This window comes from Drosophila bipectinata, chromosome XR, assembly GCF_030179905.1.
Source record: "Drosophila bipectinata strain 14024-0381.07 chromosome XR, DbipHiC1v2, whole genome shotgun sequence".
Lineage (NCBI taxonomy): Eukaryota > Metazoa > Arthropoda > Insecta > Diptera > Drosophilidae > Drosophila > Drosophila bipectinata.
In genome coordinates, this window is record NC_091735.1 from 11,589,738 (window position 1) to 11,606,173 (window position 16,436).

General features: G+C 39.4%; 1 protein-coding gene and 1 long non-coding RNA gene across 3 annotated transcripts; one reads left to right on the forward strand and one right to left on the reverse strand.

Annotated features, from left to right (window-relative positions):
* Positions 1 to 513: 513 nt before the first annotated feature.
* Positions 514 to 6,042, reverse strand: LOC122322004 (uncharacterized). Its single transcript, XM_043213178.2, has one exon. It carries the CDS (start codon positions 6,040 to 6,042, stop codon positions 514 to 516), a length of 5,529 nt encoding a protein of 1,842 aa, XP_043069113.1.
* A 3,932-nt stretch (positions 6,043 to 9,974) lies between these two features.
* Positions 9,975 to 15,139, forward strand: LOC138925529 (uncharacterized). 2 transcript variants are annotated; one of them, XR_011441759.1, is made up of 3 exons: positions 9,975 to 10,263; positions 10,553 to 11,764; positions 14,530 to 15,139. It is a non-coding gene; the product is annotated as an uncharacterized lncRNA (long non-coding RNA). The 2 variants fall into 2 exon arrangements; XR_011441758.1 differs by having other exon boundaries at positions 14,545 to 15,136.
* Positions 15,140 to 16,436: the final 1,297 nt, after the last annotated feature.

Below are 16,436 nucleotides of genomic sequence, written 5' to 3' on the forward strand. Positions count from 1 at the left end.
TTAGAGGACTAAAATGATTTAAAACTTAAATGTTTGTTTGAGTGGAACCAGAGGGGCTTGTTCTAAGTTTTTTTGGTGTAAATTGTAGGAACTGATCGTGTTGTTTTTGAAATGGGTGTATGTGTGTACCCCCTGAAAAGGTAAAAGTTAAATTGAAGTATAATTTTTGTATAAATGGAGTAACAAAAATAGTTTCACCTTAAAATTTTACTGTGTGTTGCGGGAATTCGAAGTTGTTTAGCGCCGCCCGAGTAAAGACGCCCGTGTAGATAATTGTTGATAATTGTTTATTTTCATTTATAACGGGGCAGCAAGGGCTAACAGTGGTACAGTCGGTAACCACTCTGCGATAGCAGCACTTTAAATTCCTAAGAAATTAATAGTTGTACAATTCATAATCAAAACTTAATCTTAATATCTTCTCACTTTTCGTCCGCTTCCCTCGAGTGCCAAATAGAAAAGAAAGCTTAGGCACATGGTTACCGGCTGAGTTAACAGAGATTTAACACCCGCTTAAACTATCGATTCTGCAACTTCGGCGTTGCCGGATGCCGCGGGAGCAGTTTTCCTATCTATCGTAACACTCCCCACTTGTATATTCCGCCAGGGATCTACCAAACTACTCTCGATAGATAGAACTGCCAGCTTCGTCGCGGGTCTTGTATAAACGCCAGATTGGGTCCTCACCGCGGCGCTCCTTACTTGACCGTCCGAGCTAAGGTTCACCTTCAGGATTCTTCCTTTCGGCCACTGGCTACGCGGCTGTCCGGGATCGCACACATACACGATATCCCCTTCTACAAGAGGCTTAGCCTTTTCGCACCACTTGGTCCGCCTAGTGATCACTGGCAGGTACTCTTGAAGCCATCGCCTCCAGAACGAGTCCGCCAGTTGTTGTGATTCCATCCAGCTCTTCTTGAGCTGCACTCCTTCGGGTAGGGGCTCCATCGTCGGTCCTCTTCCAGTTGAGCTTCCAAGCAGGAAATGATTCGGTGTCAGTGATTCTTCGTTCTCATCTTCCAATGGGATGTATGTTAGGGGTCGCGAGTTGACGATCGCCTCCGCCTCCATTAGAGCGGCTCTCAGCAACTCATCCGATGGTCGTTTGTCAAGGAGGATTGATTCCAACGCCGTCTTCACGGAACGCACCAAGCGCTCCCAGGCCCCACCCATGTGGGGAGATGCGGGTGGAATGAACTTCCATGTCATCTGGGGTCCAGTGAACTCGCGAGAGAGTAGATCCTTGTCCATATCTTCGAACGCCCTACGCAACTCCGTGCAGGCTCCTTGAAAATTGGTACCGTTGTCGCTCCAGAGTTCCACTGGGCACCCTCGTCGGGCCATAAAACTGCGCACCGCTAGAATACAAGAGTCGGTTGTTAATGAATACGCTACCTCTAGATGTATTGCCCTTGTAGAGAGGCAGGTGAAGAGCACGCCGTATCTTTTCTCCGAACTGCGTCTGACCCGCACCATCAGAGGCCCAAAGTAGTCCACACCCGTGTAGCTGAAAGGTCTATGAAAGGCTGCTACTCTTGGATAGGGAAGTTCCGCCATGCGCGGTGGTTTGGGGGCCGCCTGTCGGTTCTTGCATTGCTGGCAGGAGCGTCGTATCCGAGCAAGAGTCGATCTCAGCTTTGGTATCCAAAATCTTTGTCGTAGTTCGTTGACCACCGTCTCGTGGTTAGCGTGCAGAAATCTTCGGTGAAATTCCTTTATGATGAGCTGCGTAATGTGGCTGCCGCAGGGGAGTACGACGCGGTCGCTTCCCTTGATCATCTTGGCACGTTCATCCAGCTTTAATACTCCATCGGAATCCATATACGGTCCCAGCTTGTATAGTAGGTTATTCTTCTTCAATGGTTTTCCTTGTAAGATTAACCGTATCTCCGTCTGGTAGTACTCCGCCTGAGCGTACGACCACAGAAGACTCTCCGCGACCCTGGTATCTTCTTGTGATGGCTGATTTTCGATGTCCGATCGTTGTAGAGCCTTGGCCTTCCATCGCCTCATACACCATACCGTTCTTGCGGTACTCCATAGCAGACGGGTCCAGATTGAGAACCGCTCATAGTCTATGAGGGTCGCGCGCCCTACGTCTGTGAATCCGTCACATACGCCGATGAATTGCGCCTTCAGTTCCATTCCTGACTCGTCTCCTTCTTCCGCCTCTGTCAGCGGCCAAAATTGCCTCTCTTGCCAAAGAAATCTCGGCCCGTTTAACCATCGACTTTCTCGGTTAAAATCCGGTCCTTTGTTCCACTTAGTGGCGTCGTCCGCCACGTTCTCGGAGGAAGGTACCCAGCGCCAGTCCTTGACGCTAGTACCGTCTAGAATCTCGATCACGCGGAATGCTACAAATTGTTTGTACTTCCTCTGGTCCGATCGCAGCCAACTCAGCACGGTCCTCGAGTCGGTCCAGAAAGTCCGTGTGCTCAGCTTCGCGCCAAGTGAAAGCTCCAGAGTTTGAGCCAACCTCGCTCCAAGCACTGCTCCCATGAGTTCAAGCCTTGGTATGGATGTCGGTCTTAGAGGGGCTACCTTGGTTTTGCTTCCCAGTAGACTGCAGTGGATACCTGCCTCATTTTGAAATCGTATATAACTCACGGCGGCAAATCCATTCTCGCTTGCGTCCACGAAGGTGTGCATCTCCACTTCTGAATCCATCAGCGACTCCTTCATGTGGCATCTTGGGATGGTCATTTTCTCAACGTCCGGGATATACCGAAGCCATCGCTTCCATTTAATCCATTCTGCCTCAGCTATGGGGTCATCCCAGGTACATCCACTTCGCCATATTTCCTGAAATATTATTTTTGCATACATCACGTAGAAGGATATGAGCCCTAAAGGATCATATATAGACATCAACACACTGAGAAACTCTCGTTTGGTGGGTCGTTGCCTTCCTTGGAGAAGTTCTTTATGGCGATATCGTGGGGATACACGGAAGCGGATGAGATCTTCTTTCGTGTCCCACCACATTCCCAGCACCTTCTCGGTCTGTCCATCCGTTGTTTCGTCTAGTCTCACTAGCGTGGGTGCTCCTTCGCCGAGTGCGCTTAATACTTCTCTGGAATTCGATACCCAGTTTCGAATGAGGAATCCGCCCTGAAGATGAATGTAGTGGACCTGACGCGCGAGGCTTATAGCTTCTTCCTCCGTGTCGACGCTGTCCAGCATGTCGTCTACATAGTGATTCTCCAATATGCACTTCACAGCGCGTGGGTATTCCTTTTTGAACGACTCTGCATTTCTGTTCTTCACGTACTGGGCACTGCTGGGGGAGCAACTAGCCCCAAACGTCATTACCTGCATGGCGTAGTTCTCTCTCCGTTGTGTGTTTGGGTCTATAAATACAAATCGTTGGTATCTCTGATCTTCTGTGTGTATCCTGACCTGATGAAACATCTCGGCGATATCGCCGCCGATAGCAATACGTTTCTCTCTAAACCTGTGAAGTATTGGTACCAACTGCGCTAGTTGGTCAGGTCCCTTCAGCAGCATTGTGTTCAGCGAGATCCCTTCCGTCTTCGCAGCCGCATCCCAGACTATGCGAAGCTTTCCTGGCTTGTTGACGTTTAGCACGGGAAAGATAGGTAGATACCAATATGGCTTTTCCTCAGCTTCTTCCGACGTAATGGGCCGTGCATATCCTTTCTTCACGTACTCATCTAGCTGTCGGCGAATTCCCTTCGCAAGCTCCGGCTCGCGAGTCAGTTTCTGGTACAGGCATCGTGCCCGCTTTAGGGCTGTAGGTAAACTATCCGGCAGCTTGTCATCTTTATACCTCCACAGCAGACCTGTTTCAAATCGGCCATTTATACGCCTCGTGTTCTTCTCCAGCTGCTGTATAGCCAACTGGTCATCATTGGATACGCTCTTGCTATTCATCTCTGGTCTAGGGCCGCCGTCCGACCACATGCACTGCTCAAGCAGGCGCAAGATCTCCTTGTTCTCGTCAGCTTCACATGCACATATGTGAAACACGTGGTAGTTTGGGGTTATGTCATCACCCACACTGTTGCAGCTTCTTCCTTTAATCGTCCACCCCAGGCGGGTCTTCTCAGCGATCGGTTCTTCTGTTGTGCCTTCCTTGGTGCGAAGCACGCGCCCTAGTTTGCAATTATTGAGACCTATCAGGAGCCTGGGCTGTGCTGAGTCATATCCGGACAGTGGTAGATGTCGAAGGTGTGTGTGTTGTGCTTTCAGGTGGGTTATATCCAACGACTGTGACGGTAGATCAAGAGACTGGACCGAGTGAACGTCGCGAAGATCATATTGCTTCGTTTGGCCAATGCCGGAGATCCTTAAGTCGAGTCTGACCGAGCTGTCCTCATACCGGTGCATGCCGGCAGTCCACTGCATACATAGAGGCTGCGGTTGTCCCTTCACTCCAAGGTCTTCTAGCAATGGGGCGTCGATCAAGGTTAGAGATGACCCGTCGTCGATGAAGGCATACGTGTTGACTTGCCTACCATTTCCATACAAAGTCACTGGCAATACCCTGAACAGCATTTCCACACCTTCTTGTCGGTGTGCATGGCACCTGGCTTGGACGGGAGCCGTGCTGCCGCGATGCAACAGGGGATGATGGCGTTCTAGGCATCCATCTATTCCGCAAGGATTGGGGACGCCGCATCTTTCCACCTTGTGGCTCTGGAAGCATCTCCAGCACAAGCCACACCGTCGAGTAGCATTCCAGCGATCGCGGGTCGTCATTTCCAGGAATGCTGGACACTCCTGCAGGGTTCTGCAATTGCGAGTGCAAAGCCGACAGCCTTGGCGCACAGTGTGTGTATGTACCGTGCCCCTTCTCTCCGTTCTTGACGACGTGCTTGGGACTATCACATGGCTCGCTCCTTCTGCCATCTGCGATAGCCACGTACTAAACTCTGCCAACGTACACACTGTTAGAGAGGCTTTGTGCATTCCCCAAAACGTCTGCACCATCGATGGCAACTTGCTCACTAGCTCCTGCGTGAGCGCTGGGTTGTTTAAGTACTGGTCCAACTTGGAGGCTTTCATCGTAGCACAAACATTTTGCACCTCCACCGAGAAGTCAACCAGCATTTCAAGCTTATTCTCCCTCACTTGAGGAAATTGTCTAATCCTTGTCACTAACAAGTCAATGATAATTTCGGGTCGCCCAAATCGCATTCTTAGCGTGGCGATTATCTGCGGAACACAGTCCGCATGCAGCATTAGACTTTGTACTGCGTTCTTGGCTGGTCCTTCCAACGCATGCCGAAGCCGCATTAGGTTCTCGGCATCCGTGAATCCGCATAGCTCCGTCGTCTGTTCATACGTTGCGATGAATAAGGGCCAGTCCTCCGGCCTCCCGGAAAACTTCACCAACTCAGCCACGCTAGTCTTCCTCGCTGTCAATTGTTCGTACGATGGTCTGCCCACAGGTTTAGTGACCCTAGCAGCTGAGTTGTCCTCCCCACTGGTAGAAAAGAGCCATGGGGGCCCAGCGTGGGCTCTCTGCGTACTGCCGTTTCCTTCCACAACGGCAACTTCACCAATTGTGTCCGTACCAGCATTCTGGTACCGTGTACTAGATGCTCCAGGCATCTTTTCTGCGTGGCCATTCTCCGATAGCCTCTCCCTTGGGAGCTTGCCCATGAGCGCCTTTCGCCTATGTAGAAGTTGTTGTCGCAACTGCAGCAACTGATCTTCTTCCTCCAACAACCTTAGCTCCGTCTGCAGGTCCTGCGCTTCCTTCGAGGCCTCGTCGACGTCATTAGTTCCGATCCTCATCTGGTCGCCACCTGAGTAACTCTGGTAGTTGTCCCCAGCCGTCAGGCTGGTCAGCTTTTCTGTCCTGATCAACGTCGAGTTCTGTGCATGGACGTCTACGTCACACTCTGCACAGATCCATCCTACGCCGCCATCCTCTAGAGCAGCACACTTAGGATGGCACATGCTCACGCAGCCGGCGCCAATGCAGCCAACTGTCACGTGCTCGTCCTCCACTTCACAGAGGAAGCATGTCGCCACCAATCTTGCTTCTCCGCCGGATCCAGTAGGCATCTCCATGTTGATTTTGCTCTCTGACTCAAGTATTCTCCAAGAATACGCCAAGAAAAGAATTTAAAGAAATGTTGCGGGAATTCGAAGTTGTTTAGCGCCGCCCGAGTAAAGACGCCCGTGTAGATAATTGTTGATAATTGTTTATTTTCATTTATAACGGGGCAGCAAGGGCTAACAGTGGTACAGTCGGTAACCACTCTGCGATAGCAGCACTTTAAATTCCTAAGAAATTAATAGTTGTACAATTCATAATCAAAACTTAATCTTAATATCTTCTCACTTTTCGTCCGCTTCCCTCGAGTGCCAAATAGAAAAGAAAGCTTAGGCACATGGTTACCGGCTGAGTTAACAGAGATTTAACACCCGCTTAAACTATCGATTCTGCAACTTCGGCGTTGCCGGATGCCGCGGGAGCAGTTTTCCTATCTATCGTAACACTGTGTTTTAGTGAGTTTCATTTTTTTTTTTTTAATAAATTTAGTCGTAAAGTGCACGTATTTACAATTTTTTTATTTTTGTGTCAGAGCTTTTGTTTTACAACTATTAGCTAGAAGTTCGGAAAAGGCAACAGGTATCCGAAATATACAAAGACAGAGAATAACTGAACCATATAACTGAACGATCGGAAATGACCCAACTTTCGTATTTTTAAAGATAGAAACTTTGTACAGATTATAGTTTTGGTCAGATAATCCGACCTACCAAATTTCATAACGATCGGCCGACTATATCTTATGGCTGCCATATAACTGAACGATCGGAAATGGTTTTTGGTAGAAATACCAACTTCGATATTTTTGAAGATAGAAGTTTGGGACTTGTTTTTAGATTTTGTATTATAAAAAATTGGGTTATATTATCATATTCTCATAAGGATCGGCCAACTATGCAAGGGTATATCAACTTCGGCTCCGCCCGAAGTTAGCTTTCCTTTCTTGTTTCCGTTCGTCTATGAGCGAAAGTCTTTTTTCAACATCGGACCATTTTTTAAATGAAAAACGCAATAGGCTAAAAAGCAAATTTAGAAAAAATTTTATTTCCTAATAAAAATATGGCTTAGTTCGTTCTTAATTATAATTACATAACAATATTCAATATAATTTAATAAAAATAGTTGTTGACATCTTTTTCTGCAAAATACGAGTTCACGAAAGAGATTGCCTCCTTATTTGACGAAAATCTCTGGCCGCCGAGCGCAGTTTTAAGTTGAGGAAACAAAAAAAAGTCGCTTGGTGCTAGATCCGGTGAATAAGGTGGATGGTCAAGCAGTTCAAACCGCAATTCGTGGATTTTCGCCATGGCGACTGTTGAGGTGTGAGATGCAACGCACCATGTTTTTCTCAAATGTTTCAACATTTTTCCATAAAAAATCATTCATATTCGATTAAAATGTAAGATCTAAATCTAAAAACGTATTAATTGCTCGCGAATTTGGGGTAACGTTATTTAGATGGGGAAAATTCTCAGAGGTAGATAAATATTCTTAACTAGGAATAATGATAATTATGATGTTTTCACAATTTCACACCAAGTGATAAAAATTCATGTAATTTGGAAAAATTACATGTAAATGCATTTACAAATTACATTTCATGTAAAAGTCATGTCATTTTGTTCAATTTCAGGCGTATTCCAAGATTTGCTCAAACTTCAAGTTAAAGCTGGGGATCAAAGTCTCAAGCAACATATCGATGAAGGAAGGAAGAATGCTTATTACATCTCTCCGCAAATTCAGAACGGAATCATTGATTTGTGTGGGCAAGTCATCAAGGATGGAATCATAAATGATGCGAAACACGCAGCTGCATACAGTGTTATGGAAGATGAAAGTCGTGACATATTCGGAAAAGAACAACTTTCAATCGGTATTCGATTCTACGACCAAAAGAAACAAGTCGTCCGTGAAGAGTTTGCAGATTTCGTGGAGTTGCATGCTATGAATGCCAAAATAATCGCAGCTGAAATAGACAAATTTATTTTTGAAGCGGGACTAGACCCTAACAAATTCTACGGACAAGGTTATGATGGTTGTTCGACCATGTCAGGAAAAGATAACCGTGTGAAGGCAATTTTGAGAATAAAATTTCCTAATGCTTTGTATTTTTACTGTGCAAGTCACAAGTTGAATTTGGTTGTGAATGATTTGAATGATGTTCCGGAAATTCTCAAAACTACAGCAACTATAAAGGATGTCATCAATTTTTATCGTGATTTTACTACTCGGAGAAAATACGTTCCCAATATTCCTGCTTTTTGCGAAACTCGATGGTCAGAGAAATATAAAAGCATCGCAATATTCAAAGAGAATTTCGTCCACATTGTCAATGGATTAGAACAATTGTCTATCGAAGGAAACTCTTAAATGAGGAAAAGTGCTTTTCAGCTGCACGCTCTTTCTTTGATATCGAAGTATTCTGCTAACCTTCAGCCAATTGTAAACATTTTACAATCAAAGAAGCTCAACTTGCTTGCTTGCAAAGAACAAATCCATAGAATTACTTCTTTAGCGAAAGATCATCGAACGAATTCTGATTCAGGCATCGAAGAACTGTTGTCGGATTCTAAGGCAATTGCAGAGGAAACAAACAAAATATTTGAAACAAATATTGTTGTATAAAAGTTTTAGAGATGAAATTTTCCAATTTTTTTTTTGCATTATTTTGTTCAATTCTTTTTCAAGAACTGAAAGGTAAAACACAATATTTGGCTAGCTATCATTATTTTTTTTTAAAGCTCTGTGGCAACTTGGTGTACACAACAAAATAATTGAGCTGATCATATCAGTTTTCGTAGTTGTGTCTAACCAGTTAAGTCTGTAGCTAACTAAAAGTTACATTTTTATTGAAAAATTAATAAAAAAAGTAAGATCTGAAAATCTGTAATCTAAGTTTTCGTTTATTTTAATAACAATGCCTAAACAAAGATACCTTTCGGATGAAGAGCGAGTCAGAATATTGGCATATCGTGAAACTGGGATGTCTTTGCTTAAAATCGCATCGAAAATGGAAAGTAGCTTTTTCACAATTCAAAAGTTCTAAAAAGTTCCTGTTTATCATGGTAAAAAGCCACGTTCTGGGCGCCCTCCCCTTGTGCAAGATCGCACTAAACGGCGAATAAAATGTTTGGCGGTTAAAGAAAACTTGGAAATTTGCCAAGAACTAACCCTTTCAGTTTCAAAGCATCGCACAGTGTGGGAATCTTACAATTTAACTGTACAAAAGTAAATTTTTCAACTTTCACCAAATTCGCACGAATAATTTTTTTTTAATGCCTTATTAAATGTATATAATTATTATATAAAATATTTTTCTAGTCGTCGCACTAGAAATAAAATAAAAAAATTAAAAGACGGTACTTAGCGAAATCTGTTTCTCACTCTTTGGAGAACAGTGAAATTCCGCTTTATTCAAGTACTGATATTCTGCGAAGTTCGAAATCGAATTGTTTTTTTCTGCTTTTCTTTTGTTCATAGTTTCGTTAAGGTACGATAAACAAAATTAGAGCTTTATTTAAACGGTACTTTAAGCCCAATCCTTATCTAAGGAACAGATCTTTTTCGTTGGTTATTTTCAATTGACTTTTGTGTTGAGAGGAGAAAAAAATTGGTTTCTTATTAAAGTTTGAGCTTGAAACTTTCAGTATAAGTAGATTGCAGTGCTGGCTTTCACATTCAGTTGAAACATCGTGCGTATTTTTGCAGCACCCATTTTTTTTTATTTTTCAAAATGTCTACCGAACTAACGAAAAAACAAATTTATGATATTTGGATTGCAAGTGATAAAAACAAGCGTTTGGATGCGGTTTGTGATTTTTTTTTGAATAATCATCGTTTAGTTACATTTTCTGAAGGCTCTAAAAAAGACTTATGGAAAAATACCAACTTTGTATTTTTCGATAGACAAAAGATTCTTGAACTAATTTATTTTTGGTAACACTAATAAAGCTACGGACAAGTTGGTGTGAAGAAGTATTGATATAATAAAAAGACTTTTCAAGTAAATTGTTAATTTGTGTTTAATTGTGGAATACTGGGAGGGTTTTTCCAACAGGTTATGGGCCCAGTGTTCGCAAAAAAACTAAAACTAAAAACACAATTAAACAATTTGTCAAAAAAACAATTAAAATTCAAAAGAAACGTGTGTGTGTGTGAGCACATTTAAAAAGAAAGGAAACGCATCTCAACAAGAACCAAAGAAATAAAAACAGTGAAAATATCGCAAAGTACAAGTTTGTATAAAATATTTGTTCCTTTTGATAAACATTTTATTTCCAACCAAGTGCATACATGTTTCAATTTGAAATGTGAATTAATGTACATATGTACATATGTATGTATGTATGCATATTTGATACCACGCGTTTTTTTTTCTCCTATTTCATCATACGGGATTGGTAGATTCACAATTACTTTTATGTATGTAATTATACATGTAGGCACTTGGTACTGTGGTTGTTTGACATTATTTCTTTTTCCTCTTCTTATTTTCCTTTTTTTTCTTTTCTCGAATATACAAAGTTACAATTGAAATAAAGCACAAAACAAAAATGAATAAGGAGAACAAGTCCAAGAATATTTCACCTTTTTGTGGTGAAAAGTATTCCGTATGGAAATTTCGTGTAAAGGCACTTTTAGCTGAAAATGATGTTTTATTTGTTATTGAAAAGGAAAAACCACAAGAAATATATGAGATCTGGAAAAAGGCAGAGAGATCAGCAAAAGGCGTGTTAATAGAATTTTTGAGCGACTCTTTTCTATCTTTTGCTGACAATAATTCGACTGCTAAAGAAATTTTTGAAAAACTAGACTCGATTTATGAACGTAAGAGCTTGGCTACGCAGCTCTCTGTGCGGAAGCAATTATTGACATTTAAACTAAATAGTGACACTCCTCTCATTATTCATTTCAACAAATTTGATGAATTAATCTGCGAATTAATGTCATCGGGAGCAAAAATCGAGGAGGTGGACAAGGTAGCTCACCTTCTTCTAACATTACCTTCTATTTATGACGGGGTTGTGACAGCTATAGAAACTTTATCTGCTGAACACGTTACTCTTTCTTTTGTTAAAAATCGTTTACTTGACCATGAAACTAAGATAAAGAACATAAGCAGGGATACAAGCAATAAAGTACTTCAAGCTATATCTCCAAATGATAACAAACAAAAGGCATTGCATTTGAAATCAAACTTTAAGGCCAAATCCTCAAAAAACTTTAAATTCAATTTAAAATGTCACCATTGCGGTAGAAAGGGTCACTTAAAGAAAGATTGTTTTTTTTTCAAGAAAGTTTTAGAAAATAAAGATGAGGAAAAACAAGCCCAAGTTGCTAATGTGGTAGATCAGGTAGAAACAGGTAGATCTTTTGCATTTATGTTAAGACAGGGCAGAAATAATATAGGTGACGCTGATATATCCTTCATATTGGACTCTGGAGCTTCTGATCACATGATCAACAATATAAATCTTTTCTCAACCTATTCTACCCTGGATACACCGATCGAGATTGCGATTGCAAAGCAAGGAGCATACATATATGCTTCTGCAAAGGGAACAGTCCAACTTTGCAGCGATCGGAATACGAACATTACATTGGAAAACGTTCTTTTCTGCAAAGAGGTTCCCCAAAACTTACTATCCGTCAGGAAAATGCAAGCTGCAGGCTTGACAGTCGAATTTAATTCCAAGGGAATACGAATTTCAAAGAATGGACAAGAAATTCTTGAAGGTACGTGTGAGAGCAATGTATCGACTGTAAATCTCAAAATAAATCATAAAGCATATACAACTAACTCAGATAAAAATCAAAACTACAGTTTGTGGCATGAAAGATTAGGACATATTAGCAAGGGAAAGTTTTTAGAAATTGTACGAAATAGCATGTTTGAAGATATAGAACTTATAAAAAATGTTAAATTAAATGATGACTTATGCGAAGCTTGCATAAATGGTAAGCAATCTAGACTTCCATTTGAGAAAATGAAGAATAAAGATTATATACGGAGGCCTTTATTTATAATTCATTCAGATGTATGTGGTCCGATAACTCCTTCTAGTATTGATGGAAGAAACTATTATGTAATTTTTGTCGATCAGTACACACATTACTGTGTAACTTACTTGATGACTTATAAAACTGAAGTATTTCATTTCTTCAAAGATTTCATCGCCAAGAGTGAAGCTCATTTCAACTTAAAAGTTGTGAATCTTTACATCGATAATGGCAGAGAATATTTGTCAAATGAGATGAAAGATTATTGTTATGAAAAAGGCATAAGCTACCACTTGACGGTTCCACATACACCGCAATTAAATGGAGTATCGGAACGCATGATCATATCCATAAATGAGCAATGATTAGTAAATCTAAATTAAATAAAAGTTTTTGGAGTGAAGCTGTTTTAGCAGGAACATATTTAATCAATAGAACTCCAAGTAGAGCGTTTCAGGAGAAGAAAACTCCGTTTCAAATGTGGCACAACAGAAAGCCAAAATTGAAATATTTAAAAATATTCGGTTCAACAGTATATGTGCATGATAAAATGCGGAAAAGAAAATTTGATGACAAATCATTCAAATGCATACTGGTTGGTAACGAACAGAATGGCTATAAATTGTGGGACATAAATTCAAAGAAGTTTTTGGTAGCTAGAGACATAGTTGTTGATGAATCACATATGAAGAATACTAGGTCTGTGGAAAATGACTCGTAGTTTCAGAATGAAAGTATGGAACTGGAAGAAAGTATTCAGAATGATAGTATGGATACTCTACAATTGTCTACTGAAATTAATTCAGTAGAGGAGTCAAATATCCCGAATGATAGTACGGAAGAAAAATTTCATAATTTTAAATCAAATAAACAGCCTAGTGAGATAACAACTTGTAAAAATGTCGATCCAACTGAAATCGTTGGTGAAGAACTGCCTAGTATGCAATTAAAAGAAGATGAAATTGAAGTCAGAAGAAGTGAAAGATTACAAAACAAGCAAAAAATATCCTATAAGTTATTAAATAATTGCTTGATGAATGCTCACGTTTTTTGTAGTGACATTCCAAGTAATTACAATGATATTAAAAATAGAACAGACAAAAGTAAATGGGAAGAAGCTATAAAAGAAGAATTAGATTCCCATTTTTATAATAAAACATGGTCTTTAGTTGATCAGCCTCTAGATAAAAATATTGTTGATTGCAAGTGGGTGTTTACCATAAAAACAAATGAACATGGCAAGCAAATCAAATATAAAGCCAGATTGGTAGCTCGGGGATTCACTCAAGAGTATCTGTTAGATTATGATGAGACATTTGCTCCAGTTGCAAGAATATCTAGTTTTCGATTCATTCTATCCATAGCAAATCAATTCAATTTAAAAGTTCATCATATGGACGTTAAGACGGCATTCTTAAATGGTATTTTGAAAGAGGAAATCTTTATGAAGATTCCGGAAGGAGTGCCATATGAAGATGGTAAAGTGTGTAAATTGAATAAGTCAATTTATGGTTTGAAACAAGCAGCACGATGCTGGTTCGAGACATTTGAAAATGTTTTGAAAAACATGGGTTTTACAAATTCTGCAGTGGATAGATGTATCTATTTAAAAGACAATGGGGATGTCTTAAAAAATATATATGTGCTTTTATATGTAGATGATCTGGTAATTGCAACAAAGAGCAATGATACGATGAATAATCTTAAGACATTCCTAATGAGTAAGTTCAGAATGACGGACTTATATGAAATAAGACACTTTATTGGAATTAAAATAGAAAGAAAAGATGGACTTTTATATCTGAGTCAATCAGCATACATTAATAACATTTTAAAGAAGTTTAATATGGAAGACTGTCATGAAGTCAGTACACCACTTCCAACTAAGCTGAATTATGAGGCCTTAAATTCAGATGAAGAATATAACGCGCCGTGCCGAAATTTAATTGGTTGTTTAATGTACCTAATGTTATGTACCCGTCCTGATCTAAGTACAGCAATAAGTATTTTAAGTAGATATACAAATAAAATCAATTCAGAATTATGGCAAAATCTTAAAAGAGTTTTGAGATATTTAAAGGGAACTGTTGACCTTAAATTAACTTTAACTAAAAATGAAAATTTTAAAGACACAATTATTGGCTACGTTGATTCTGACTGGGCAGGATGTAAGTCCGATAGAAAAAGTACAACAGGTTTTATATTTAAAATGTTTGACTCGAATGTGATTTGTTGGAATACGAAAAAGCAAAATTCAGTAGCTGCGTCATCGACAGAAGCGGAATATATGGCTTTATTTGAAGCAGTAAGGGAAGCTTTATGGTTAAAATCGTTAGTCTGTAGTATAAAACTTGAATTAAACAAACCGATCAAACTACTAGAAGATAATCAAGGTTGCATTAGTATAGCTAATAATCCTACATGCCACAAACGATCAAAGCACATTGATATAAAGTACCATTTCTCAAGAGAACAAATTGAAAATAAATTAATTATTTTAGAATATATCCCCACAGAACACCAAGTAGCTGATGTCCTCACGAAGCCGTTGCCTGCTGCAAGATTCTTAACCCTAAGACATGAGATGGGTTTAAAAAACTAAAATTATATTCTATTACCATACATTATTAACATAAAACTAAAAGAAACTATTGAAACTTCAATTTAATTAATTAAATAATTTTAATTTCATTTAATTTTCAAATAAAAACATAGCTTAAAAATAAAAAAAAAAATTAATAAAATAAAAATTAATGAATTAATAATTTAATGTAAGAAAAATTATGAAATTTTGGTTCATCTGTTAATAAAAAGTTAAGAAATATTTAATTTGTCAATTGAAAATTAATTTATTTTATAATGATTCGATTAAAGTTTTACTGGGTTTTCCTTTAATCCTAGAACTAGCTTGTTTTGATGCCAAAGACTATTTCTAGATAACTATGAATCATTAATATTGTTCCCAGAATACACAACAGTCCGATTTTGTAGTATTAGCTTAATAATTGTTCAATGTATCTTTTGAGGAGGTGTATGGAAAAATACCAACTTTGTATTTTTCGATAGACAAAAGATTCTTGAACTAATTTATTTTTGGTAACACTAATAAAGCTACGGACAAGTTGGTGTGAAGAAGTATTGATATAATAAAAAGACTTTTCAAGTAAATTGTTAATTTGTGTTTAATTGTGGAATACTGGGAGGCTTTTTCCAACAAGACTTAAAGGCTTTTCTAAAAAATCTGTGTTTACAATTTGAAATAAAATGGAATCAATGCTATCGTTATGAGGAAAGGTTTTTAAAAAAAAATAAAATCTGGTTGAATGGTAATTTGAATTTACCATACACGGTATTGCAAGAAATTTCTCTTTCATCTAAGCCTGGGAGACCACAAAAAAAATTCGAGGATTGCTGCGATCGCATCAAACGAAGAAAGGTACAAGATCTTATTGATTCCACTAGCCCTGAAGAAATTTCAGTTGCAAACCAGGTTAACCTATTTAAGGAAGGTAAACGCAACTCTGCTGCAATGGTTAAAGATTTGACATTGGATTCTCCAAATAAAGGAACCCAAATAAAAAATGTTCAAAATCAAAATTTTACTGAATCATCTATACCTACTGAAGAAGCGTTGGGTATGATTCTAGATGCCAATTTATCGGTTCACCAATATGACACTACATCAAAGAATTAATAAAATCGTTAAAAATCTGTTGCCTTCCTATGATAAAATTAAGGAGTGTAAAAAAAAATTTTATGCTGAAGTGACAATAACAGAGTCCTTAGTAGCATCACTAACCATACAGCATATAGACAACCCATTTCATACAACGAAAATGGACGCGAAAATTTCTTGCGACAGGCCCCAGCAGGCCCCAGAGCGGATTTCTTACGCTCTCTTACGCTCATCGTTCGTTCATCTTACGCTCATTCTCGCAATAAATGTTTTCTGTTTCTCAGTCTCTAAACGGAGCGCGATGAAGAAGGTTGGCCTGCGCTTCGGTTGATCTTTGTATGTATGCGTGTCACACATTCACATACATGGGTGTATGTGTGCGTGCGATTTCGTTTCGAAGCCAGCGCACAAAATTTTGATTTTTCTTACTTTTAAGGCTTGCTACCCTAACAAAATTCGGGTATTCGTTATTTGATGAAATGACGAAAGAAATTATATTATTTTTTATTTTATTTTTTTTTATTATTTCAGCATACATTTTTAATTTATTTAGGAATAAGATTAAGTGTTAGTAGTAAAATGTTTTCTGTATATATATTTTTACGAATCATTAAAAATCAATATACTGAGAAAGTGTCAGAGTATATTTCGGTCGGAGTCACTTAAAGCGCCGATTGCTTTTAAGTTTTTGTTGTTCTGCAAGAGGCTTGTGCATGCCTACTCTAACGATGG

Bases quoted from the DNA above. Each gene is read 5' to 3' on its own strand.
- LOC122322004 (XM_043213178.2), bottom strand. From the start codon at position 6,042: ATGGAGATGCCTACTGGATCCGGCGGAGAAGCAAGATTGGTGGCGACA.